Consider the following 26080-nt stretch of genomic DNA (forward strand, 5'->3'; position numbering starts at 1 on the left):
GTGTTTGGCAAAAAGTGTTTTATGAAATTGAAAACTGAGTCAAAGGCTGAGAATTAGTGTATGGTTTTGCAGATTTGGTGTGTGGTTCTGGTGTTTGAGTGTCAGGTTTCAGAAATTGTGTGACAAGTAAAGATTTAGTGTGTAAGCAGTTGACAAAAAATGTAAAAGTTTTTTTTTTTTTAGTTAAGTAAAAATTTATGGAGATCTGTTGAAGGCTGTATTTTTAAACTTTGATGTGTTGCTAATAGAACTCATTGTCAGCTCTTTAGACATTTACATTTGCAGAATTTTGCAGAATGTGTTCCCTTTCATTTTCTCCACATGCCCTCTTCATCTACTCAGAACTAATGTAACAGCAACAGCTCAATCCCATTCTCACTGAAGCGTGCTGTCCTACTAAATTAAAAATCGAGCTACATTTTAGGTCAATCTCTAAATGCTAAAGCTCACATAGTGCTACCATCACATGCAGGAAAGCTTACTTGGGCCCAGCAACAGCGACAACACATCACTTCCCACTGATCCGGCTGTCAGAGGAAATCTCCAAGTCCAGTGGCTGTCAGAGATCAATCGTACAGTAGAATAAATAGATTGGTAATGATGGAGAAAGGCTTCCTATGAAACCTTTGTAACATCCCTCAAAGATGGTAAACATATTCTTGTGAGAAGAGCAGGTGCTGCACTTCAGGTGTGCTCTGAAAAGGCTTCCTTTTTTGTTAAGCTGATTATGAGTTGAGGAGGAGGCAGAAAACACATAGTGGAAGAGAAAGGCACATAGTAACAGTGTAGTAGTGTTTGTCATCGGTAAACCCATTAAGGGATAAAAATAGTTACGGGAAAGCTTTTGATTAGAGCCCTTCTGAACCCATAAACAACATCTGTTTGTCTAAAAGTGAATTTGCATGTTTTTTATTATTTATTATTATTAATGCATATTTTTTATTATTAAATAAAAACATTGTAAGAACTTCAGCCTTGTGACTGTAATAAAATAAACAATTCACTCAACATGATTTTTTTTCTGAGATAACAAAAATGTACATTTCTCTGAAATGATCAACATTGTATATGCACTGAATTTGTCTCGTGATCTTTAAAATGTTTTCATCTAAATGCCAGCATTGGGGAGTTACCAATCACATACGATTCTGTTGAGCTTATGAATGCAAGGACCAATCAGAGACGTTCAGATGAGTCATCGCCGAAACACTCTGTTTGGTCGCCACGCGCACTCGCTGACTGAATTCTCTGACTAATTCTCTCATCAGAAACAATGAAGTGAAGATTCACTTTCACAGTTTAAACAACTTTACAGATTATTATAGCTGTTTTTGAGAGTGCTTGAACTCGCTAGACTGAAGTGAAAGTGTTCTTTGCTCTATATTCCTGGTTTCCACATCAGTGGCGTTTGTTCTGATGTAGCTTTAACAGAATTCTGCGCCGAATTCGAATCTTCTCACAAGATTTGGTGGCTTGTTAAAACCAATAAATCCTAATGGAATATGTCCCAAAGCACACTACAGAAAACCATTTTAATGGTTAAAAGTTGATGGTTTGTAATGTTTGTAATGGTATTTGTAGTGGAAACCATTAAAATTTTCTGTGATGGTTTTATTTATTTTGTTTCCAGTAAGGACATAAGCCAGTTATACAGTATTGTGGCTGCTGTGTGTCACAGTAGTAGGCTTATTAGCCTATTTATTTAATTTTTTCCTTTTTATTCAAAGTATTTCCAAAAGTGTACTAAATATATCGATTCTCAAATATGTGTAAGTAAATGCATTTTGCACCTTACAGTTTTTTTCAACTGTTTACACACTAAATCTTTACTTGTCACACAATTTCTGAAACCTGACACTCAAACACCAGAACCACACACCAAATCTGCAAAACCATACACTAATTCTCAGCCTTTGACTCAGTTTTCAACTTCATAAAACACTTTTTGCAAAACACAACACAATAATTTAACAGGAATTAATATTATGGCAAAGGTTTTTTGAGATGTGTTTGTGATATTTTGAATGCAGTGCTTCATTTTGCAAGAGATGTGAGGCATTTTCCATTTTGTGTGTGTAATTCTTGGATTTGTGTGTAAAGTTTTGAAAAAAAGAGGCAAAGTTTTAAGCAGTTGAAAAAAACGTTATTTTTATTTAAAACTTTATTATTTACATTATCATAGAACAGTGTCATGGACTATAGTCTAGCCAGAGTTCAAGCACGCTCAAAAGCTCCCTTTATAATCACTGAAGCTGTTTATACTGTGAAATGAATATCTTACTTACATTGCACCCACATCTGCACATTTTTTTTTTAATGAGAGAATTCGCCAGAGCGAATTCTTCTGGAAACTGCATTCAAAATCTACTTGGCTCAAAAATCAAAAAAAGGTCTATTTGCGTGTTTTTTGTTTTGTTTGTTTTTTTGTTTTTGCTATTATGACATATCTTCAAATATCCATATGCCTGCATATAAGTCATAGAATTGTTTTAACTTTCAGATAAATCTCTTTAACTGGGATTCTGCGTTGTCTGTCACTGGTTATTCAGTTGGTCAATTATCAAAATAAAATTTTGAATATAATAGTTGATTTAGCATTTTACATTAATGTCACTTAAAAAATTTATGTAGGTAAATATTAATAAGAATGATTTAAAAGTAACCTTATACCTCTTTCAATATTTTACATTTCGTGCTATAACATCTAAATTAGAAAGTATTCACATTGGCTGATGCATCATATTGCGCATGTTTTGTATCTAAATATTTTACAGCTTAAAAGTAAATTTTGTGTGTTTATTATTTTAGTTTTAACACGTGACCTCTATGGTGTGTTACGTGAATCTCAGTCCGGGTGTTTCCATCACTGTTTTGCGTTCCGGCTGCTTGAAGAAGCAAACATGGCGGCTGAGGGAGATGTGGATCTGGACCTGGAGGCTGAGGAGAATTGCACGGGAAAACCAACAGAAAAGCCCCGAAAACATGATAGCGGAGCTGCTGATTTGGAAAGGGTTACCGACTATGCGGAGGAAAAAGAAATATCCAGCTCGAATTTGGAAACGGTGAGTTAATATACGTATTAGAAGTGAATGAAGCTAGTCTGGCTAACGCTGAGTTACCATGTGCATGTGCGGCAGGAGTGGACAGTAGATTTGTTAACACTCAAATAACCATTAAGCGTCCTCTACAACCACAATATGAAAACGCCATCATAACGTTTTAACATTGTGATGTTTGAACAGTGGACTGATCAGCCGGTTAGCCAAGTGAGCACTGAAGAGAGATTGTTTAAGCTCTCAATGTTCATTTATCTCGCCACCTAACCTTTATAGGAGATGCTAAAGCCAGAGAAAATCTGCCTATGAACGCTGTCATTTCAGAGTACATTTACCTATGCATGCTGTTATTTGAATTTTTATATCATTGTAAAATGTGTGATTCATATTGATGTGTGTCTTTGAAGGCCATGTCCGTGATTGGAGACAGAAGATCCAGAGAACAAAAGGCAAAACAAGAAAGGTTAAAAATTTTGATGTCTGATTACAATCATAAGCTGTATGTCTGTGGTTAATAAATGATCATCACGACACAACTCATCTCCATCACTTCCACAGAGAAAAAGAACTAGCCAAAGTAACAATAAAGAAGGAAGATGTGGAGCTCATTGTAAGTATACAAATGAGTATTTTCATGCTAGATTCATAAATGTTTATTTTTTGACATGGAACTCAATGATTATGCTGACATCTTCCTGACAGATGGGAGAGATGGAGATTTCGCGAGCAGTGGCGGAGCGCAGTCTGAGAGAACACATGGGCAATGTGGTGGAGGCGTTGATTGCACTGACCAACTGAGTGGATTTGACTGCTTTGAGATGTTTGGACACATGGGACTGCCTTTTTCCTGCTTGTGATGACCCTTTCCTTTTCACACTGTACTTATTCTGTAATAAAAGGAACCTTTTTTAAACAGTCTTTACCAGTACAACCTTTTGCATTTATTAGAAACTCCCGACACTCTTTTTCATAATGCATTCCAGATGAACCAATGCGATCCGTATCATAGTAATTTATTACCACAAAACAAAAGTAATTTTCCCCCCCCCCATTAGAAACAGTGGAACTAGCCTTAGAATTCTGTACACACAATGAAACGTTGTGTAGATGTATACAATTCAAATGCAATAAAGATTTCACGTCTTTGTTATGAGGTTTCTTTAACACTAGTAAAACAAAGGTGATGGAGGGAAAAGAAGTTTAAAAGTGTCCTTGTTTGAGCTGAATTTGTTCTTCTACCATAAATAAGATTAAGTCTTCCTCTTATGCACTGTTGGCCGATCGAACACATCTCTGACGCCCCCTGCTTTCTGTTTGAAGAACTTGCTGTTCTGAGCGCTCTCCTGAGCCCAGGCAGAATCAAATGAAGTGGTGTCCTGATCCACCAGATGCGTGTATTTTGTACGTCCGGAACGTCCAAAGTTTTTGACCTACAAAGCACATTGAATAATTAGTTATATTAGTGTTAAACATGGATGCTAGACTACTACAATTATGTACCCCTATGGTGAAGGAGTAAATTTGCTAGAACAGGGGCTCTCAACTGCACTTTAGTCTCAATCATGGCCATGAATTAAGAATTTGTTTCCCCAAAATATTTAAACATTTGCCACTATTTTCTAAAACAAGTTCTTATATAATGGCCATGAAGAAGAAAAGCATGCAATGAAAATTCTGCTTCCATCTAATCAACAACCCATATATTGAACCACGCACCCCTCCTACATTATTCTTTTTCAATAATCCGTTACATGCAGATGTACATCATAAAACAGAATCAAGGATCTGTGGCCAAGTCTTTTTCCTTGCAACTTTGAGCAATCAAATCTGATTTTAGTCTCAAAAGGCAATTTACAAAATGTGATTTTGAGTGTTTTAATATTGTAAGCTTTGAAAAACAAACCCAACAACAAAAACAAACTGATTTGAAGAATTAAACCATACAGCTCGGTAGGGGTGGGTGATATACTGGTGGACACGAGCGAAAGTCAACTCATTTCGCTATATGCACGTTCTTAGAGGTGTGCGCACATGAAGATGGTACTCGTAGAGCGCAGGGTATTGAATATTTTTGTCGCTTTATAGGCCTTGAACAATTAAATACACACGCTCGTATGTGTCAAATTACCCATCTTTGCAAATGAAAGCAAACAGCTGAGAAAGAAAACACATGTGTAACAGTATACTGGATCCAGGCAGCTCTTAAAGTGACAGCAGTCTAATACTCCTGGGGCCTGTACCATGAAGCTGGTTTAGCTGGCTAGCCAGGTAAGTTTCAGTTTAGTTTGCGCCAACTCTGAGTTTTAGGTACCATGACAGTGGTTTGGCTTTTAGCTGTGTTCATCGCCATGGTAACATATGCTCCACAGCTAACCTGCTCCGGGGCAGGTTATGTTCCGGTTTAGAGATCTCAAACCAAAATTTGACCAATCAGCTTCAAGCATAGTGACACATCTCTGACGCAATAAAGCCACTCCTCCAGTTTTTCTTACTCCAAATTAAAAGACGCTACATAAAACATTTTCAAAGATAAAATCATCTGATTTTTAGAGATGATTATTTTTTTATAATTTTATATTATTTATTGTACCCTTAATCCATTACACAAGCCATCTTAGTTTAATAGTAATTATTAAGCTTTTATTTAAAATAATGTAAACATATAGATAATGTGTAAGTTTTAGAATCAATAGCTTTAATCATGACTACATGAGCTTGGATTTTTAAGTGTTTTTATACCTGTAAATATCATCAACTGTATAAACTAACTTTACAACTTTTACTTGAACTTGGTAAGATGTTATCTTTAAGTTTTCCTCTTTCATGGATAGATCGTTTCATGATCGTGTTGTGTAAATGTGTTTAAATTCTTCATATTGTTCAATCTTTTAATCTTCGCACTGACTCTCTCACAAGAAGTGAATCCTAGTTTTAAGGCATGTGATTGGCTGCTCATTACTGATGTCACACATTCATGTGCACGCACTCCATTAACTCAGGTTCAAGCCTGAGTTGACAGAGAAAGTTGATGATCAGCTTCATGATACCAACAAAGCCGGATTGGACTGGTTTGGTTTTGTCAACTCAAAACTAATCCTGTAACCCCGAGTTTGTTCAGCCACCATCATGGTACAGGCCCCTGCTGTCCGTCATTCATGATAAACAAACAACAAAAGAGAGAAAATCTCTCTGCTCTTGAATAAATAATTTTTATAAATTTAATAAAAAGAAATATCTTTACACAGTGAAGAATATGCAGAATATTTGGTCTTATTGCCCACCCCTACAACGGCATCGATGTCAAGACCAACATGATGAATTCAAACAGACGGCACTGACCTGCATGACTTTAGGTAAGATTGTTTTGTTGAAATGGTCCTCAAGAGTTGGAGCACTGAAGTCTCTCCTGAAGACATCTTGCTCTTCATCCTGCAGAAGAGATAAAACTTATATTTTACATCAAGAACAGATTGTGATCAGGTAATGATGATCTGCTCATTACTCACCATGAAGAAAGCTCCTCTGTGATAGTACTTCTGCAGAAACTTGTATTTGCCCTTTGTTGCTTTGTTGGTGACGACCTTTCCATTCGTCCGCAGTTCTGCTCTACGCTCTTCCTCGGTAAGAGTGCGAAACCTCTCGATATCTGCTTTCTCTTTCTCTATTCTGTAATTTAAGGAAAAGCCATGTGGGGTTATCATTTGTGTTACTATTGTGAAACAAAACAGTTTCTGCAAAAATGATGAGCACTCACGCTTCTCTGTCTTCTCTGTCCCTCTTAATACGCTTCAGTTCCCTCACTTTCCAGGCCTCATACTCCTCCTCCTCATTTTCTCCATCAGTGTCCAGAGCATCAAGAGCAGCCAGAGTACGTTTGTTCTCCTCAAACTCTTTCTTGGCCTCCTCCTCTACGATCTTCAGTGTGTAGCGCCGCCTCTCTTCAGCCTGTTTTTTGGCCTCGATTTCCAGCTCTTTCTGTTTCTGCTCCTCTGCTTCTCGTTCTGCAACTGTCACTCGGTCCTTCCTGGGAAGACATATTGACGAGAAATGATCTAAATTGCAGTGTTTATCAGTATTATTTATTTTTTACATTTCAAATCTCATTTTAATATTTAATACCAAACAGTTGCTGGTAGCAATTGACATTCATGAACAAAATTCATTTTTAGATGAACTGTCGCTATAAAGTTGATTTATGTTTAAGACACTCACTTGCGGATAAACACGGGTTTTAACCGAGGCTCAGCTTCATCCTCGCTGTCTGTGTATTCCTCATACTCCGACTCCGACTCAGATTCAGCACCAGATTTCCCCTCCTCCTCCACCTCCATGATCTCCATATCCTCGCTCTTCCTTTCTTGTGCACGCTGACGCATCATTGCTCTCCTCCTCTCAATTTCCTATACAGAAGACATAACACCACTTATTTGTGAACACATTTAACACGCATACAAGTCTTTGCTTTTCCTAAATGTTTTGTTCAAGTGACCCACTTCATCATCGACTTCCTCCTCCTCTTCATCTTCGCTGCTCTCCTCTCGCTCAGGGTGCCACGTTCCTTCATCCGAGTCCTCACTGCTTTGAGCAATCAGCTCTGGCTCTGCTATCTGCCTGTGTCTCGCAAGCCTGTGAAAAACACAACAGTGCATTTAACATTACATTAACACCACCAGATCCCTTGTACAACAGTAACAGATTTGTAAGAATTGTACTGCACAGATTGATCGGCTTTACCTTTCTTCAGCATCTTCGGTCACTCGATTCATGAGACGTCGAAGACGAGGATCAGATTTTTCCTCCTCTTCAATTTCCATCTCTGGTTCAGCCTCTTTGCCCTTCTTAACAAACTGGAAATCCTCCTCTTCTTCATCGGAGGACTCCATCGGGGCATAGTCTGGACGCTTACCCGACACATATCGCTTCACCTTCACTTTCTCCATAGAAATTTCACCTGAAGTTAAATAAAAACAAAACATTGATAAGCTGTTTTACTATAGAAAGCAGTTGCTACATTTTCTAAAATAAGGAATAATTATGCTCTCCTCTTGCTCAAATGAATATAGGCTTTGCCCGAGCACTGTTAGAAGTAGTGCTGTCAATCAATTAATCGTGATTAATCTCATACAAAATAAAAGTATTTGTTTAGATCAAATATGTATATATACTGTGTATATTTATTATGTATATATAAATAAACACACATACAGTATATATTTTGAAAATATTCACGTTTATACATTCATATTGCTAATTTATATTATATATAAATATATTTAAAATACAAACATAATATTTTTCTTAAATATATACATGCATGTGTTTGTATATATATATATATATATATACACAGTATACACACATTTATTATGTAAACAAAACCTTTTATTAGAAGCTTTCAGAACGTTGTCATTTTACTTTTTTCGTTATTTAATAACCACCGTGGTGGTTTATTATGGCAAAGTTACCAAGTCTTGTAGTCATACAGTTTTACTGCATAAAAAATAACTATATCTGTTACATAGTTACAGTTATTTTTACCTACAGTAAAACTGTTTCTACAGTAACTGTGTGAAAACTACACATGTACCAGTTCACTACAGGTGAATTGTTTAAAGTGAATTTTTTTACTGACAGCTTTTTTTAAAGGTTTTTTTTTTTTTACATGAAGTCAACACATGCTAACAGTCAAAGCTAACTAAGTGTTTCTCAAACAAATACCTTTTTCATTGCGGATCGGCACGGCTCCTGCCGTCGACTGAATCGGCGGCTGCTTGGCATTTAATGCGTTTGGTCCTGACATTTTGAACAGTTCACGCGGGTCCCTTTACACTAGAAAACAACACAATCGCTGAAAGTCTCCGTAAAAATCCTGTTTATAGTCCTTTATCCACAAACATGGACGTCCCGGAAAGTGTACCCCAACAGGAAACCGCACGAAAACACGTCCCCGGAAACACTGACCTATTAAGCAGTTCCTACATTTAATTGCACTTTTATAATTCAACACGTTATTTTTGTCCTGTCCTTCCCTTTTGGTGATAAGTTGTCAGCGGAATAACAGTAATCAGGTAAAAGAGCCGTATATTCTAAAATCACAATCATTATGAATACAACATGTTTTCTACACTTTCTAAAATCATAATATTTATGTTCCCATTTTCACTCAAATTAATATCCTATCTCTTTCAAGCAGTGTTTGCTCTCGGGATCATCATTTTACTTTTATTTTGTCTTTTAATAGCTGTGGTTTATTCCACACAGTTACAGTACCAAGACTTGTAATCTCATTCAGTTTTACTGTAAACTAAACTATGGTTACAACCAGCGTTGGGCTAGTTACTCAAAGAATGTAATGTAATACTCATTACTAGTTACTCCTTTCAAAAGTAATATTGTTACTTTACTTATTACTTTCTGGCAACAGTCATTAGTTACACTACTAGTTACATTACTTTTTCTTCACGCCCCACAGAAGTTATAACTGTGTATCTTCCAGATCAAATTCTTCTAGAATGTTACTAACAACATATTTTTGCCTCATCATTTGACCAAAATCCATATTGGATCGCAGTCAGAAGTTATTACAAACACTCAATAGTGATTGATTGTGGCATTCAAGTAGAAGTGTTGGATTCATCTCATTAATTGTCATGTGTAGCTTGAAGTAATTTTTCCGTTACCCATATGCGATTAAATTTCGTTATGTATTTTATCAAATCACATGAGTTTGTAAGAAACTATTTAATTTTCCAAAAATATTTTGAATTATATTAATATAATGTAGCACATGCTGATCAGAGGGAGGTAATGCCAGAGTAAAGTAAAGCCACAACTTACACAACATATCTTTTTTCCTGACAAAATCATTATAATACAATATTTCTCTGTGTTGAATGTAAGCTTTTCCATATTCCAAGCTTGCCTGCTGCACCGGGGACATCACGAGTCATGTGCGAGTCATGAAAATTATGAAAATAAATCTAGGAATTATTTGATTGTTAGATTTTAAATCAGCGGGGCTGAGGCATCAGAAGTAACTAAGCTGTTTTATGGAAAGGAACTGTAATATTATTACTGAAGTCTTATTAGTAATTATTTACACTACTAATTACTGCAAAAAGTAATATTATTACAGTAACTAAATTACTAGTAACTAGTTACTGCCCAACACTGGTTACAACATGATAAATCTTGGTAATAAAGCATTATCTTTTATATTTTATTATTCATATTAATCCATTTAAGAATATTAATACACAACAACATGTCACATTTAACAAAACTTTAATTTCATTTTATATCTGTGCAAGTATCATACCCTTACATTTGTATTATTAAAACAAATATTTAATAAAAAAATCTTTATACTAAAGCTGACTCAAAAAATCAAATTCAGTCATTATTCACCCATCCTGATGTTGTTCTGTATAACTTTATTAAGTGGGAATGAAAGAGGAAAAAGGAAAGAAACTCCAAACAGGTTTGGAACGACTTCAGGGAGGGCTGAACTGTCCCTTTAGTGTAAAGAACATCCCATGACGATCAGTTACAGAAAAAAAAAAAAAAAAAAGCAGCATAATTTGGCTTGTGACATTATCATAACTCCACTCCTCTCTCCATAAAGAGATGCTGCAGTTTCTCCTCGAGAGCTGCATTGGTGCCACGGAGCCCTTTTACCACCCGAGATGCCCACACAAAGTATTCTTGAACCCTTGCTGGTGTCCAACCTGTCAACATAGACACAAGACAGCAGTCTTACACAAGCAGTATAATCACAGACTGGAAATGTATTCATTCATCTCTGGAGCAGCAGTTTTAATGTCTCACCTGTGGGAGTGCAACGATTGAGGTCCCGCAAATTATACAGCTTGTCAGCTAGTTTCACTAGCTTGGCCTGATGGCTGCGGTGCGGTGCGTGCTCCACTTGCAGCCGTTTTCTCTCCTCTTTTGGTAACGACTTGTCATCTGTAACCTCCTGGACGATTCTCGCCACTGTCGGTCCAAACATACACTCCAGCTCATCAATGGTTGTGTCAGTGTCCTCTACTGTGTCATGAAGCAATGCAGCCTGCATCACAAAAGCATACAGTTCAATGTGCAAAATTCCTTTAATAAATCAGTGCATTTATTTCTTAACGAATTAAGCATTTTAAGCATATTAGTACAAACTAATATGTTCTTTAAAAGTAACACACAAAGATATCTCTGACTCACTTGTAAAACTTCAAGATCTGTGATTCCACCCTCATGACTTAAAATCCTTGCCACCCCTGCAAAGACAAGAAAAGCAGCAGCTGTAATTTCTGGAGTCTGTCGGATTATATATGATTCGTCTTTGTAGTGAAGTACCTATGGGGTGATTGATGTATGGTGTGGCACCAGGATCTTTACGGCGCTGATTTCGATGTTTCTCTGCAGCGAAGTTGACCGTTTCCAGCAGCACCGCAGCCGACGAATAGCTCATAGCTACTTTAGTAGAATAAGAGGGTCTACAGTCTGATTATGCTTTTATAAATAGTTCGGACCGATCTGTTAATATATAACCCAGAACATGCGAGTCAATCATATATTAAAAATAAGGGCAATGTTACATTATATCTATGTTGTTTTTGTGTCCGCAAGTCTAAGATGTCCGTAGTGAAACAATAGAGATGTTCGATTCGTGAAAGACATGAGTTGAATCTTTTCAATGAATCAGTTCACGGTTGAAATGAATAACAGAAATGCTAACAGTACACAAATGTACACAAACATGTTATTATAGCTTTTTATCAACAAAAACACAACGCAGACTACACATATGAAACTAGAAAAAAGTAAGGAATTAGTATGTTTATTGTTTCAAATGACTTGATTTTTTATGATGAATTATGGTTGTGACAAACTGAAGCGATTGTATTAAATTACAATAAACACGTGCATTAATCGAAAAACCTAGTAAATAGGGATATGTGCCTACTTTTCAGAACATTTAATGCCTCACTGGCACCAAAAAAGACGCAAAAGAATCACTGAATCGGTTTTGCTGTTCAAAAGAACCGATTTGCGGAAACGAATCAGACTGTCAGATAGATATCGAAACCACTTCCGGAAAAAGGTGGACGAGGTATGATACGAATTCACTGCTTTTTGTGTACATGCTGATTAAATGAATTCCCATAACTGCATTTAAGTTATTTTTTGTAGCTAACTTGGAATTCGGACGCTACGATATGTTGATAAACTGTGAAAATAAAATACAGTTAGAGCTGCTGAAGGAAAATCAGCTTCAATTACATAAAATTCAGATAGAAGCTGCAGTAATCGAGTGATACTTGACATTCTGCACAGATCTGAGTGACAGTAATGTTATAGAGAAATGTTTTACAGGTATATCCAGCTTCGGATAGAGTGGTAGGATCTCTCCATATGGCACACACAGAGAGGAGAGATGCTCCTGGGCTGCCTGACTTCTCCCTGCTCAAAAGACTGGCCAGAGACCAGCTCATCTTCCTGCTGGAACAGGTGACATGACCATACACTGTTTCTTTAAATTCTCCTGTTTCTTCAGAAAAAGACTTTGCATTTTGAATTTGTATTGTAAATGTCAACATGCATGTTTTGCAGTTGCCAGGGAAGAAGGATTTATTTATCGATGCAGATTTGATGAGCCCTCTTGATCGAATAGCAAATGTCACAATCCTGAAGGTATGAAATCATGTAATACGTTTTAGGAGAAAGTTTTGGCACACTGTCTTTCTAAACGACTAGCATTTTATATCTTCTTGAAATATTATTAATATACTAATATGTATTCACACCCTAATGATTCTAACACGTCTACACCTGATTTCACCTTTAGCAACATGAAGTCGACAAACTGTACAAAGTTGAGCTCAAGCCAATTGTCAGCAGTTCAGACCAGTAAGTAAACTTGTAAGTTTTTATCAATTAAAAACTGTAATTCCTCTGTAAAATGTAGGCTACATATTCTCTCTTTTTGCAGGCTGTGCTTCCTGATACGTCCTCGAATACAAACTGTGAAGTGGATTTCAGGTATGGTTTGCTGTTACGTAGTTATTTATAATCTAGGAGGAAGTGTAGTTTAATAGTTTGTCTTAACAATGTTTGCAGATTTGGTTAATTCAGACAAAGTGGCTGGAAGATTTAGAAGATATAAGATCATATTTACCCCCCAAAAGGTAACTAGTAGTCTGGAAATGATAGTAAAATATGCAGCATTTTTATTTTGTTGTGTGATTTTTGATGTTATGGCATTCTTTACAGTTTTATGCATGTGAGACGGTTTTGGAAGAGCAGGGAGTCTATGGAGGTAGGTTAAGTGTGTTAATGTTTCAATCTTTGGTCCTGGGCCTCCTAATGCAGACATTAACTAGGATGTTTTTTCTTAGATGTTACAACCGATGAGTGGAATTTCTACATTCTTCCTCTGGATGACGACATCCTCAGTTTAGAGCTGCCTGAATTCTTCAGAGATAACTTTCTGGTAATGCTGATTTGGATGCTACAGATCTTTAGGGCTGAAAAAAAGCTTTGAATTTGCTATGTTTGATTAGTTTTAGTGAGATTTTTTTTTTATATTATTTTGAGATTTTTAGTATGTATTCTTGATATTAAGAAGGAATGTTATTGATAAATACACTTCAGTGTCATATGATTCTTAGGAAATCATTCAAATATGGTGAATTTGATGTTTAAAAACATTTCTTCTTATTTTTAATGTTGCTGCTAAATATTTTACTGAAAACTATGATATTTTTTTTTCCCAGTGTGAATAGACAGTTGAAAAGAATTACATTTATTTGAAAAAGAAATATATTTCTAACATAAATCTTTTTACTGACTAGATTATTTCAATGTATCCTTGCTAAATAAAAGTATTCATTTCTTTAAATAAACACACACTGACCTGGAACTTTTGACTAGTAATTTTTATTGTGGGATTGATATATGAGTAATTGGTATATGATTAATCAGGAGGGAGACCAGCGCTGGGTGACCACTGCAGGAAGTGCACTACATCTTTTACAGTCTGTCTATGGTTCCTTCTCAAAGGTGTATGGGATTGGTAGATGTGCCAAGGTGAGGATTTGTGACAAAACCCTTTCCATCATAGATTTACAGATTGTGGTGGATGAGAATCAAGGCAGTCTTTCATGTCATTTGTCTGTGTATGTAGATGGTGTATGAATCCTGGAGGGAGCTAATGGAGGAGGGGGAACAGAGAACAAGACAACCTGAATTTGCAAAAGTATTTCTTATTGACAGAGGTCAGTTATTTCAAAAGAAAATGCATTTACATTTAGATGTACTCTTACAGTTTTTGGAAAATGGTCTTTTTCTGTTGTAATAACAGTTTGCATAATTTGTATTTTAATATTTTAGATGTGGACTTTGTTACTCCACTCTGCTCTCAAGTTGTTTATGAGGGATTGGTAGATGATATTTTCAGAATAAAATGTGGTAAGCAATTTCATATCACAGGATCTTAATTATCAGGTCTTAATTGTTATCTATCTATATAAGGGTTAATTATGACATGTTCAAGTTCATCCTTTTTATGTCATTTTGATGTTGCTTCTAGGCAGTGTGGAGTTTGGACCTGATGTCACTTCCTCTGACAAGAGCATCAAAGTGATGCTTAACTCTCAAGACAAAGTAAGAGTTACATAGACTTTATTATATTGACAGTGGTTAGTAACTACTATTAAATGACCCTGCTGCTTGTTTAATTCATCAGGTGTTCAATGAAATAAGGAACGAGCATTTCTCCAATGTGTTTGGCTTTTTAAGTCAAAAGGCCAAAAATCTTCAATCCGCATATGATGTAAGTGCTTGCTATACAGATGGCATGTTTCATAGCACATTAGGATACATTTTAGCATATTCTCCGTGTGACAGAAATCAAAAACATGTGATTTGGTAACAGAAACGGCGTGGGATGGACATCCAGCAGATGAAGGCATTTGTTGCTGATGAACTGAAAGGACTGAAACAGGAACATCGTCTTCTCAGTCTTCGTTAGTAGAGTATACACTATGGTTTAAAAGTTTGGGTCAGCAAGGAGGCGTCAAATTAATCAAAAGTGACAGTAATAAGATGTATATTGTTACAAAAGATTTTATATTTTAAAAAATGCTGTTCCTTTGTACTTTCAATTTATCAAAAATCCTGATGGTTTCCACAAAAAAAAAAGATTGATTTTTGAGCATATTTGATTTCTGAAGTGACACTGAAGCACTGAATACCAGCTGCTGATAATTCAGCTTTGGCATCACAGGAATAAATTAAATTATATAATCTATAAAACAGAAAATGGTTATTTTAAATAGTAATAATATTTTATAATATTACTGTTTTTACTGTACTTTTGAATAAATGTAGAATTGGTGAGTGTAAGAAACGTCTTTCAGATAATGAAAACGGTTTCTTAATAATAAATAAAAGAACATGCTTTGTTCTTCCACTAGATATTGGTGCAAGTGAATCCATGATGAAGAAGAAAACCAAGCAAGATTTCCAGGAGTTGTTGAAGGCTGAACATTGTAAGATGTCTTCATGCAAATCTGAAATATGTATTCTACAACACGACACTGTAATCTCACCCATTTCTATATTTTCTCTTTCTTTCCCATATATTAGCTTTACTTGAAGGCTTTGAGATCCGTGAATGTATCACCAACATTGAAGAACATATCAACAGACAGGTATGAAAAAAACAAACACTGTTATTTTTATGACACTGGTATGATAATGCTACAGTAATAATAATGCTTGAAGAAACTCTGTCCATCAGGTGTCAATGATTGACAGTCTTAGACTCCTTTGCCTGTTGTCCATCACAGAAAATGGTGAGTCTGATTTATTCTTGTATATAGAGATTCCATGTCTTAAACTGTTTATTTTATGAAAATCTGTTCAATAATGCATTTAATTCTCCCACAGGTCTTTTGTCCAAAGACTACAAATCTCTTAAATCTCAGTACCTTCAGGTATGTTATGATCTGAATGTTTACATTTATGAACTACTCATTTACCTAGAGCTTAATTAAGCCATTTTACTTTAAAAGAATGCCGTTAAAATGAGTGCTTAAGTGGATGATCTTAAATTTCTGAAACTGTTTTTGAGATGATGTCCTCCGTGATACCATATGTTGTCTCTTGTTCAGAGTTATGGTATAGAGCACCTGCTGACGTTTGCAAACCTGAGGCAGCTTGGTTTGCTGGAAGAACAGCAAGCTGGAGAAACACTGACTGTCATGGAGAGTAAAGTGGGCAAACTTGTCACTGACAAGACTGTAGGTGAGAATGTGGACAAGTTCAATCTCTCATTCACTCTCTCTCTTCCTCTAGCACTTTCATATTTATTATATTGACTACAATATACACATACATGCACTGGGGAGTTTCCTATGTTTCCGTTTAGGGAAGCTGACAGATGCCTTTTCCTCACTGGCTAAGAAGAGCAATTTTCGAGCTCTGAGTAAAAGACTAGCTCTGGTTAGCTAACATATATATATGTGTATATATATTTTTTTTTAAAGAAAAATAAATAGATACTGTTTAAAATGATGATATTTACTCCATGATCATCTAATCTACACATACAGGTACCAAAGTCTGGTGAGGAATATGATCTTCGTGTTCCGCGAGACATGGCATATGTTTTCAGTGGTGCTTATATTCCTCTGAGCTGCAAACTGATCGAACAGGTTAGCTTTCAAAGAAGGCTTTGGCTACTTAGCATTTATTTTTTCTGGTTCTAAACAACATTTTAAAGTATTTGCTTCCGGCCTGTGCTGTCCGCAGGTGTTGGAGAGAGATGGTTGGACAGGTCTGGAGGAGGTTACACGCATGTTGAATGGACAGGAATTTGCTGTAACAGGTTTGAACAAAGAATATGCTTGTATAAAGCTGTCATAATTATTCAGAATTTGTAACAAACATTTTTGACAGTTTTCTTATGCTTAGAAAATTATTATTATCATCATCATTATTATTGTTATTAATAATAATTTTATTTATTTATTTTTATTTTTTGCAATCAAGCCTACATTTCCCCCTCTTTTGTCCTGTTTTTGTTTCAGGGGGCAGCAGTAGTTCAGAAGCCCGGAACAAAACTGATGCTCAAAGGATTGTTCTAGTGATGTTTCTTGGTGGCTGCACCTACTCTGAGATCTCTGCACTCCGGTTCCTTGGCAAGGAAAGAGGTAAAATATTCTAGAATGTATTTTGTGCTTTTATTGACACTTATTACGTAAAACAAATGGAATATATGGTTAATATAAAACTGTCCGTTTGAAAGGTTGCAGATTCATAGTGGTCACTACAGCCATCACAAACAGTGCACGGCTTCTGGAAGCATTACTGGATAACAGTGCTTGAGTCTGAGAAAACATTCCACAAGAGGACATTTTATGATCAATTCCAGGAGAGGGCAAAAAGACAGAATATGCCCTAATTATCCTGGACATCTATATCATCCCAAAACAAATGTACTGTTAGAGGGGATGTCAAAAAGATGTGATTATTCTTAAAGGGATAGTTGACCCAAAAAGGAAAATTCTGCCATCATTTACCCACCCTGATGTGTTTCAGACCTGCTTGGCTTTCTTTCTTTTGCAGAACATAAAAAAAAAAGATATTTTGAAGAATGTTTGTAACCAAACTGCATTGACCTTTATTGTATGGGGGAAAAAACAAAGAAGAAACAAACATTTTTCAAAGAAGAAAGAAAGTCATGCATGTCTGGAACGATGTGAAGGTGAGTATATTAGGAGAGGATTGTAATTTTCAGGTGAACTGTCTTTTTAATTGTCTGCGCAGGTGTCATCTGAATTTATGAATTAATAATTTGGATACAAAACTGCACTTTATAAAAATGTTTTATATGCTTTGTTCAGAGTTTGCCATGCATGTAATAACTGATTCAAGACTGATCAATAAAACAGTTACTGTGTCAGGTGTCTTTTAGCTCCGGTCAATTGAGTGAAACGCAGTGAAATGGCCCAGTGGTCTAGCTATGTGTATATGTTCAAGTGAAACTTAATTAGTTTATTTTTAAATGCACAACAATGCTGCATTCAATACGCACACAAATATTTGACCCTGTACCACAAAACCAGTCATAAGTCGCTGGGGTATATTTGTAGCAATAGCCAACAATACATTGTATGGGTCAAAATTATCGATTTTTCTTTTATGCCAAAAATCATAAGGATATTAAGTAAAGATCATGTTCCATGAAGATATTTTGTAAATTTCCTACTGTAAATATATAAAAACTTCATTTTTGATTAGTAATATGCATTGCTAAGAACTTCATTTGGACAACTTTAAAGGCGATTTTCTCAATATTTATTTTTTTTGCACCCTCAGATTCCAGATTTTCAAATAGTTGTATCTTGTCATATCCTAACAAACCATACATCAATGACAAGTTTATTTATTCAGCTTTCAGATGATATAAATATCTCAATTAAAAAAACAAACAAACTGACCCTTATGACTGGTTTTGTGGTACAGGGTCACATATGGTACATGTGATACACTTTGTTATGAGAAAGCAGCTAGTTTTAAACACAAATGTCGGTATGGAAAAAGCTAACAGAAAAATCTGCAAAATAATATAGACATTAAACGTAAATAGTGCAATAAACAGAGATACAAGATATTTCTTAATACATGGTAAAATAGACCATTATTACTGCTGCACAATTATTTATTTGTTGCTATACATTAGCATAGTGCATTATTCATGGAAAAAAATCAGGAGTGGTCGTTTAAAAATGTTTCTGAGGTCATGCTGGAACAATCCGTCTGTTTGACACATCCTCACGCATGCGCAGGAAAACTCCAAACAGCCAATCAGAGGAGCGGCGCTGTTTTGACGCATATTTTGAATCGGACAGAAACGGTTACGCGCACGATCGGAGTGCAAAGACTGTACAGTGAAATATTCCTTTATAAAATACAAATAAACAGCGAAGAGCCTTGTCTTGGGGCGAGGATGAGGAAGAGGTGAGTATGTTTGTTGATATGTTATCATTTTTGGGTGTTTATCTACGAGACACAGATTTAAGCATGTGTGTCATTTGATCAAAATTTAGTTTGAGTTGTAACTTAACTTGTTTAGATGATGATAACATTAGCATTGCATTTTAATCCACACCCGCGATCATTACATTTATGAAATTCGTGCAGCGCGTAGCTTAACGTTACTGCTATTGACGGGTAGCAAGTGTTTTCAGCTCATTTAACTCCAGCTTGTATGGGTGGGTTGTGTAATGTCATAGCAACATTTTATAACAGTGCTTTGCTCAGTTGTGCATTCAATGAATGACTAACGTTATATGAAAACGTTTCTTCGCATTTCTAAACACCCGAATGCACAATATGTAGTGACTTCTATTAATGTTATTAATGAACGTAATCACTGGTGGATACACATCTGTTAGAATAGATGTTTATCGACAATGTGTTTTCTACTCTTTCTCTCAATTTTAGTGAGTTGATTGCTGCAGAATCGGTGGCATGTCTGAATAAAGCTCTCTGCCATCTAAAGGACATCTGGGAGGAAATTGGCATCCCTGAGGATCAGCGATTAGAAAGGACAAATGTGGTTAAGAATCATGTCAAAGTGAGTGTTGAGTGTACTTAAGCAACATCTGGTGAATCCTAAGAAAGAGTGTTTTCAGTGAACTAACAAAACATGTACTTTAGAGTCTTCTGGACATGATGATTGCTGAGGAAGAGAGTCTGCGGAAACGTCTGACCACCAGTATTGAGAAATGTCAAAATGAGATGAGTAAATTGTGTTTGGAACTGCAGCTTCCCCCATTTCAGGTAAGTATTTACACTGGATACAAACTTTAGATAACTCCACAAAATGTTAAAGCAGCACAACTTCAGTAAAAACAGAAATGTTTCCTGAGCACCAAATCAGCATATAAGAATGATTTCTGAAGGATCATGTGACACCTCTGCTGAAAAAAACAATAGAACCCTGCCCAAAACACAATAGAAAATGTAATGGTTTTAATGGGAATTATATTGGTTTTAATGGAAACTATAATGGTGTCTACTGGTATGTGATGGATTCTGTTGGTGGGATGTTAAATCCTATTGGAAAAATGCCCAAAACACACTACAAAAAGGAATTTTGTAATGGTTTTACTGTAAAAAGCTAATGGTTTATAATGGTATTTTAATGGAAACCATTGGAATTTCTGTGATGGTTTCTATTGGGCTTCTATTGTTTTTTTTTTTTAAGCAGGGACTGAAGACTGGAGTAATGGTTGTTGAAGATTCAGCTTTGCCATCACAGGAATAAATTACATTTCAAAATTTATATAGAATTTTTTATTTTTTTTAAATTATATATTATTTCACGATATAACAATGGCTTCATAGCTAATACACTAAAAGCCAAATAACTCAATTTTTGATTGCATGGGGTCTCTCCAGAATGGAAAAAAAACCATTGTTGTTCTGTTTCATAATCATTTTAGGAGGACAGAAGCAGCACTATGCTACAGCAGGAAAAAGACCTCCGGACATGTCTTGAAGTGATGTTAAAGGAGAAAAATCAGAGAATGCAAGTGCTCAAAGCATTAACCGAGCAGGATCAGGATCTCTGTGACCTCCTCTGCTTCCAGCCGTTTTCTATCTCTGCTGATTCTGTTCCGTCCCTGGAACAGCTGGAGAAATTCCAGCAACACATCTCCTCTCTCACTGCTGAGAAAGTATGACAATACATCTTTGTTTTAAATACTGCACTCTTATAAACGTCCCAGTCATTTGTTGAAGCATTGTGTTCAGTTTGATATACAGTGTTTTATATACATATTTAAAGGAACGAAGACATAAGGAATTTGTCACATTGAAGAAGCAAATAATACTTTGCATGGACGATCTGGATCAGTTGCCTGAGACTAGTTTTGAAAAGGATGTCGTATGTGAAGATGAAGAGAGTTTTTGCTTGTCTAAAGAAAACATTGATTCACTCAAAGTCCTCCTTCACCAGGTACAACATAAGCTGAATCTGACATACTATAAACATTGTTAAACAGTTATATAATACAGTATTTATCATTTCAGTTGGAGAGCAGAAAGGCAGAGAATGAACGTGTCTGTGGCTCTTATCGGGAGAAGATCCATGAACTATGGGAAAGGTTGCAGATTCCACAGGAAGAGCGTGATGCAATTTCTGAACACATGACCCTGTCAAAGAAAAGAAATATGGAAGCTGTTAGTAACCTTTTGACAATTTGCTTCTATGAAAAAATATTTGAAACCTGTTTTTCTCCCCTTACCTCAATTAATACAACGTTGCATGAATCAAGGCTTCCAAATGTCCAATCATTGTATCGAACACAGATGATTAAATCTTTATGTCCTCTACTGTCAGTTACAAGCTGAGGTCAAACGTCTTGAGGAACTGAAGATTAAAAATATTCAGAATGTTACTGAGGCCATTCGGAACGAGATTGTGGTCTTCTGGGATAAGTGCTTTTATAGCACTGACCAACGGCAAGCTTTTGTGCCCTATTATGATGGTGAGTTGTCATTTTTTTGAATTACACTGTTGACTGTCCTTTGTAATGAAATAAAGGTGTAAAGGTTTTTTCTTATCTCAGATGATTTCAGTGAGGAGCTCCTGAGCTTGCATGATGCAGAAATAGTGCGGCTTAAACAGTATTATGAGGATCATAAAGATCTTTTTGAAGGTGTTCACAAATGGGAGGAAGGCTGGAGACTTTTCTTAGAGCTTGAAGTAAGTTGAACTGATTGAAAATATTTATCATATCCTTTTGCATCACCTAACACTGTACATTTGTGGTAGGAAAAAGCCAAAGATCCATCCAGATTCACCAACAGAGGGGGAAACCTTCTAAAGGAGGAGAAACAACGGGCTGATCTGATCAAAGGTCTCCCCAAGGTAATTATGTGTGTATATGCTACCATACAAAAGTTTGGGGTGAGTGAGGTTTTTTAAAATAAACAAATTAATATGTTAATTCAGCAAGGATTCTTCAATTTGAAGATTCTTTACATTGTTTAAAAGAATTCTAATTCAAATAAATGGAATTAGATTTTTATTCATCAAAGAATCCTGAAAAAAATGAATATGGCTTCTAAAAATAAAATTAAGCAGCACAACTGTTTTCAACATTGATTATAATGGAAATCTTTCTTGAGCAGCAAATTAGAATGATTTCTGAAGGATCACTGAGGACTGGAGTAATTGTTGCTGGAAATTCAACTTTATTTATATTTAATTTAGCTGTAATTTATCATGGGAATAAAATATATTAAAATGAAAAACAGCTGTTTTTAAATTTAATATAATATCTCACAATATTACTGTTTGACTGTATTTTTGAACAAATAACTGCAGTCTTGGTGACTTTATAAACTTTGCCAACCTTTAACTTTTGAACAGTAGTATATTATGTTATAAGGTTAGCCATTAGTAATTGAGTCTCTCTCGTTTAGCTTGAGAAGAAGCTGAAGGCTGAGATTGAACAGTGGGAACATGAACAGAACAGAGAATTCCAGGTCAATGGTCAGAAGTTCATGCAGTTTGTTACTGATCAATGGGAGACGTACCGGCTGGAGAAAGAGCGGGAAAAACAGGAGCGGGTATGTATTTCACTTTACTTGGCATATGAATGTACCTGTACTCTAAAGCTGTGAATTACAATTCTGATTTTATACATTAACCCAACTTTGCTGAGTAGTTTGTATTTATGAATTATGCATTACTAGAGAATGACCAGTTGAAACCATAAAGATTTGATATTGATACATTTTAATAATACAATAACTGTCATGCAGCAACTAAAGAAGAGCAAGCAGACAGAGGAGGACATGGTCTATGGCACTGTGATCCGGACACCGACTAAACGAAGATTTCTGGGCAGCACAACACCTTGTAAAGCTCGAAAGGCAAGTACAATAGGATTTTATTTCCTGATGAAGACAGCAGAATTAAAGTCAATGTGAAACCCTGTTCACAGCCCATGTAATGTGTCATATTTCTGAGTGAAAAAGAGTATTGCAATATAAAACAAGCAAGGCAGGACTTGTTTTTATCCATTGGAAATTGATTGGGTTGTGAAAAGTGGTTGTTCATGTTGGTTTTATTCACATAACACCTTGATGCACACTTTTTTTTTATTTATTTTTTTTACATTTTAAATGAATGCATGGCTGTTTCAGTATTAACTCTGGCTTTTCCTCAGCTAAACGCTACCTCCAGTACTGGCACTTCTAACAGCACTATCCGATCTGTCTTTGGTGGTACTGTATGTCATTCTCCTATATCGCGTCCTCCAATTTCAGCAAGCAAGGTCAGTGCACGGCCATAACAACACCATTGTTCTTAAGCTTTTAATTAACTAATTTGCCCAATCCTGTACTGATTAACTAAGTTAATGTGTTTCATCTTTCCTTACACGTCTTTTTTCAAAGCAGGGTAATGTGAAGACTCCAGGCCATGGCAAACCTCCTCATCAAGGTTTGCTAGAACGCAATAAGGAGAATATCTGTCATCTAACTGGTGGCGTGGCTGGGATGACGAAGGTACCAGCTAGTCCACAGCGTAACTTCAGCATTAACTCCGTCGCAAGCACCTATTCAGAATTTCAGGTAAACTTGTCTTCATCTTCTCCATCAGTAACTCACAGTCTGGTCAAAGAGAGCAAGAGCTTGAACTGAATTGTGTTTTGAAGGAATAGACTAGTTTTATTACTAGTCTATTCCTTCAAAATAACGTTTTCATATAACGTTAATGGGGAAGACTGCTGACTTGGCAATGATCCAGAAGACGAACATTGACACCCTCCACAAAGAGGGTAAGTCACAGAAGGTCATTACTGAAAGTTGTGGCTGTTTACAGAGTGCTGTATCAAAGCATATTAAATGCAAAGTTGACTGGAAGGAAGAATTTGGGTAGGAAAAGGTGCACAAGCAACAGGGATGACCGCAAGCTTGAGAATACAGTCAAGCAAAGCCGATTCAAACACTTGGGAAAGCTTCACAAGGAGAGAACTGAAGCTGGAGTCAGTGCATCAAGAGTCACCACGCTCAGACATCTTCAGGAAAAGGGCTACCAAGCCACTTCTGAACCAGAGACAACGTCAGAAGCATCTGAACTGGACTGTTGCTCAGTGGTCCAAAGTCCTCTTTTCAGATGAAAGTAAATTTTGCATTTCATTTGGAAATCAAGGTCCCAGTGTCTGAAGGAAGAGTGGAGAGGAACAGAATCCATGTTGCTTGAAGTCTAGTGTGAAGTTTCCACAGTCAGTGATGATTTGGGCTGCCATGTCATCTGCTGGTGTTGGTCCACTGTGTTTTCTGAAGTCCACAGTCAACGCAGCCATCTACCAGGACATTTTAGAGCACTTCATGCTTCCTTCTGTTGACAAGCTTTATGGAGATGCTGATTTCATTTTCCAGCAGGACTTGGCACCTGCCCACACTGCCAAAGGTGCCAAAAGCTGGTTCAATGACCATGGTGTTACTGTGCTTGATTGGCCAGCAAACTCGCCTGACCTGAACCCCATAGAGAATCTGTGGGGTATTGTCAAGAGGAAGATGAGAGACACCAGACCCAACAATGCAGATGAGCTGAAGGCCACTATCAGAGCAACCTGGGCTCTCATAACACCTGAGCAGTGCCACAGACTGATCGACTCCATGCCACGCCGCATTGCTGCAGTATTTCAGGCAAAATGAGCCCCAACTAAGTATTGAGTGCTGTACATGCTCATACTTTTCATTTTCATACTTTTCAGTTGGCCAAGATTTCTAAAAATCCTTTCTTTGTATTGGTCTTAAGTAATATTCTAATATTTTGAGATACTGATTTTTGACTTTCATGAGCTGTAAGCTCTAATCATCAAAATTAAAAGAAATAAACATTTGAAATATATCAGTCTGTGTGTAATGAATGAATATAATATACAAGTTTCACTTTTTGAATGGAATTAGTGAAATAAATCAACTTTTTGATGATATTCTAATTATATGACCAGCACCTGTAGTTACTATCTTTTTATTTGAACAGAACAGGCAAGTGGAACATGTTCCATATGATATAATTTTATACAAACAAATAAAGTTTTCATGGACCTCTGAAGGCATTTGTGATGCATGTATAATATCTGATTAGTTGCGCTTTTATACATCCTCTTGGCCTCTCTTTGAACGGGACTGTTTTTCTTCCTAATCCACACTTCTAACCAAGACTATCTCTATTTATTTACAGTTCAGTTCATGCCTGACTGCCATTATCTGTCACTCTGTCTTTATTATTTTTAGGCTGTAAATATATCCAGCATATATTATGAATAACCTCATTTCATATCAGTGTTCAGGTACATATTTTCACATCAAAATGTCTCTTAATCTGTCATTTTCTTGTCACAGCGAGACCTCTCCAAGTCATCTAAATCAAAACACGTACCTGAAATCCTGAACTCAACCATCATTCAGCTTTAACTCTACTGTATGGAACACTTTGTGCTATTAGGACTGGGATCTTTAGATGATGGCTTATGGGTTCTTGTTCTTTATAGCTTTGGCTATGCATTTTATATGTAAATGAAGGTAATATATATTTAAATGTCTCTTCGTGGGATTCTACATGTATGTTCACTTTAACACTAGGACAAGCACTGCTTTATATGTACTTGTAATGTAACAAATGAATGTGCATTTTAATGCTACAACTGCTCAGCTCTTCCTAACAAATTAAGACTTTTAAAAAAATTAAAAGTACTAGTTATTTCTTATTATTGGCAATATTGTCAATCACAATGTATTTTAAAGTTGCTTTTGAATGTTTTGCACAATGTAAAAATAAAAACTTTACTGCATTCTTTATTATATTGTACAATTCACTACATTACAATTCACTTTTGAATATTCTGAGTCCTGTCATTATTTTAGTCAAAATATTTCTACTGTTCCAATATCTAAGATGTTGGAACCATGATTTCTGTTTTATTCCAAAAAGG

General features: G+C 36.1%; 5 protein-coding genes across 7 annotated transcripts; 3 read left to right on the forward strand and 2 right to left on the reverse strand.

The window, feature by feature from the left end:
- The first annotated feature begins 2852 nt into the window (after window positions 1-2852).
- hypk (huntingtin interacting protein K) lies at window positions 2853-3974 on the forward strand. The gene is made up of 4 exons (XM_058781603.1): window positions 2853-3062; window positions 3464-3519; window positions 3615-3666; window positions 3759-3974. The coding sequence occupies exons 1-4, from the start codon at window positions 2901-2903 to the stop codon at window positions 3852-3854; spliced, it is 366 nt and encodes a 121-aa protein (XP_058637586.1). The 5' UTR covers window positions 2853-2900; the 3' UTR covers window positions 3855-3974.
- A 127-nt stretch (window positions 3975-4101) lies between these two features.
- mfap1 (microfibril associated protein 1) lies at window positions 4102-9002 on the reverse strand. Its single transcript, XM_058781602.1, has 8 exons — window positions 8775-9002; window positions 7791-8007; window positions 7550-7682; window positions 7269-7456; window positions 6811-7080; window positions 6563-6722; window positions 6396-6485; window positions 4102-4486 (listed from the first exon to the last, which is right to left on the reverse strand). The coding sequence occupies exons 1-8, from the start codon at window positions 8854-8856 to the stop codon at window positions 4307-4309; spliced, it is 1320 nt and encodes a 439-aa protein (XP_058637585.1). The 5' UTR covers window positions 8857-9002; the 3' UTR covers window positions 4102-4306.
- A 22-nt stretch (window positions 9003-9024) lies between these two features.
- Window positions 9025-18016, forward strand: vps33b (VPS33B late endosome and lysosome associated). Of its 2 annotated transcripts, none has more exons than XM_058781605.1 (24): window positions 9025-9124; window positions 12426-12560; window positions 12663-12743; window positions 12898-12959; window positions 13042-13091; window positions 13170-13237; window positions 13323-13368; window positions 13448-13542; window positions 14034-14138; window positions 14236-14326; window positions 14442-14519; window positions 14641-14714; window positions 14797-14883; window positions 14986-15076; window positions 15527-15601; window positions 15699-15763; window positions 15853-15907; window positions 16002-16048; window positions 16226-16358; window positions 16483-16556; window positions 16667-16768; window positions 16866-16941; window positions 17144-17266; window positions 17362-18016. In XM_058781605.1, exons 2-24 carry the CDS (start codon window positions 12465-12467, stop codon window positions 17439-17441), a joined length of 1854 nt encoding a protein of 617 aa, XP_058637588.1. In that variant the 5' UTR covers window positions 9025-9124; window positions 12426-12464; the 3' UTR covers window positions 17442-18016. The 2 variants fall into 2 exon arrangements, with proteins under 2 accessions (XP_058637588.1, XP_058637587.1); XM_058781604.1 differs by lacking the exon at window positions 9025-9124 and adding an exon at window positions 12112-12162.
- On the reverse strand, window positions 10342-11719 carry hddc3 (HD domain containing 3). Its single transcript, XM_058781606.1, has 4 exons — window positions 11406-11719; window positions 11271-11326; window positions 10884-11124; window positions 10342-10783 (listed from the first exon to the last, which is right to left on the reverse strand). The coding sequence occupies exons 1-4, from the start codon at window positions 11518-11520 to the stop codon at window positions 10653-10655; spliced, it is 543 nt and encodes a 180-aa protein (XP_058637589.1). The 5' UTR covers window positions 11521-11719; the 3' UTR covers window positions 10342-10652.
- Window positions 18017-18918: 902 nt separating the features above from the next.
- prc1b (protein regulator of cytokinesis 1b) lies at window positions 18919-25986 on the forward strand. Of its 2 annotated transcripts, none has more exons than XM_058782032.1 (14): window positions 18919-19076; window positions 19563-19695; window positions 19779-19901; window positions 20567-20800; window positions 20911-21081; window positions 21156-21305; window positions 21466-21613; window positions 21695-21831; window positions 21901-21996; window positions 22554-22700; window positions 22896-23006; window positions 23303-23410; window positions 23532-23708; window positions 25491-25986. In XM_058782032.1, the coding sequence occupies exons 1-14, from the start codon at window positions 19066-19068 to the stop codon at window positions 25560-25562; spliced, it is 1818 nt and encodes a 605-aa protein (XP_058638015.1). In that variant the 5' UTR covers window positions 18919-19065; the 3' UTR covers window positions 25563-25986. The 2 variants fall into 2 exon arrangements, with proteins under 2 accessions (XP_058638015.1, XP_058638014.1); XM_058782031.1 differs by having other exon boundaries at window positions 23535-23708.
- The last annotated feature ends 94 nt before the right edge of the window (window positions 25987-26080 follow it).

The sequence above is a fragment of the Onychostoma macrolepis genome, chromosome 07, assembly GCF_012432095.1.
Source record: "Onychostoma macrolepis isolate SWU-2019 chromosome 07, ASM1243209v1, whole genome shotgun sequence".
Classification (NCBI taxonomy): domain Eukaryota; kingdom Metazoa; phylum Chordata; class Actinopteri; order Cypriniformes; family Cyprinidae; genus Onychostoma; species Onychostoma macrolepis.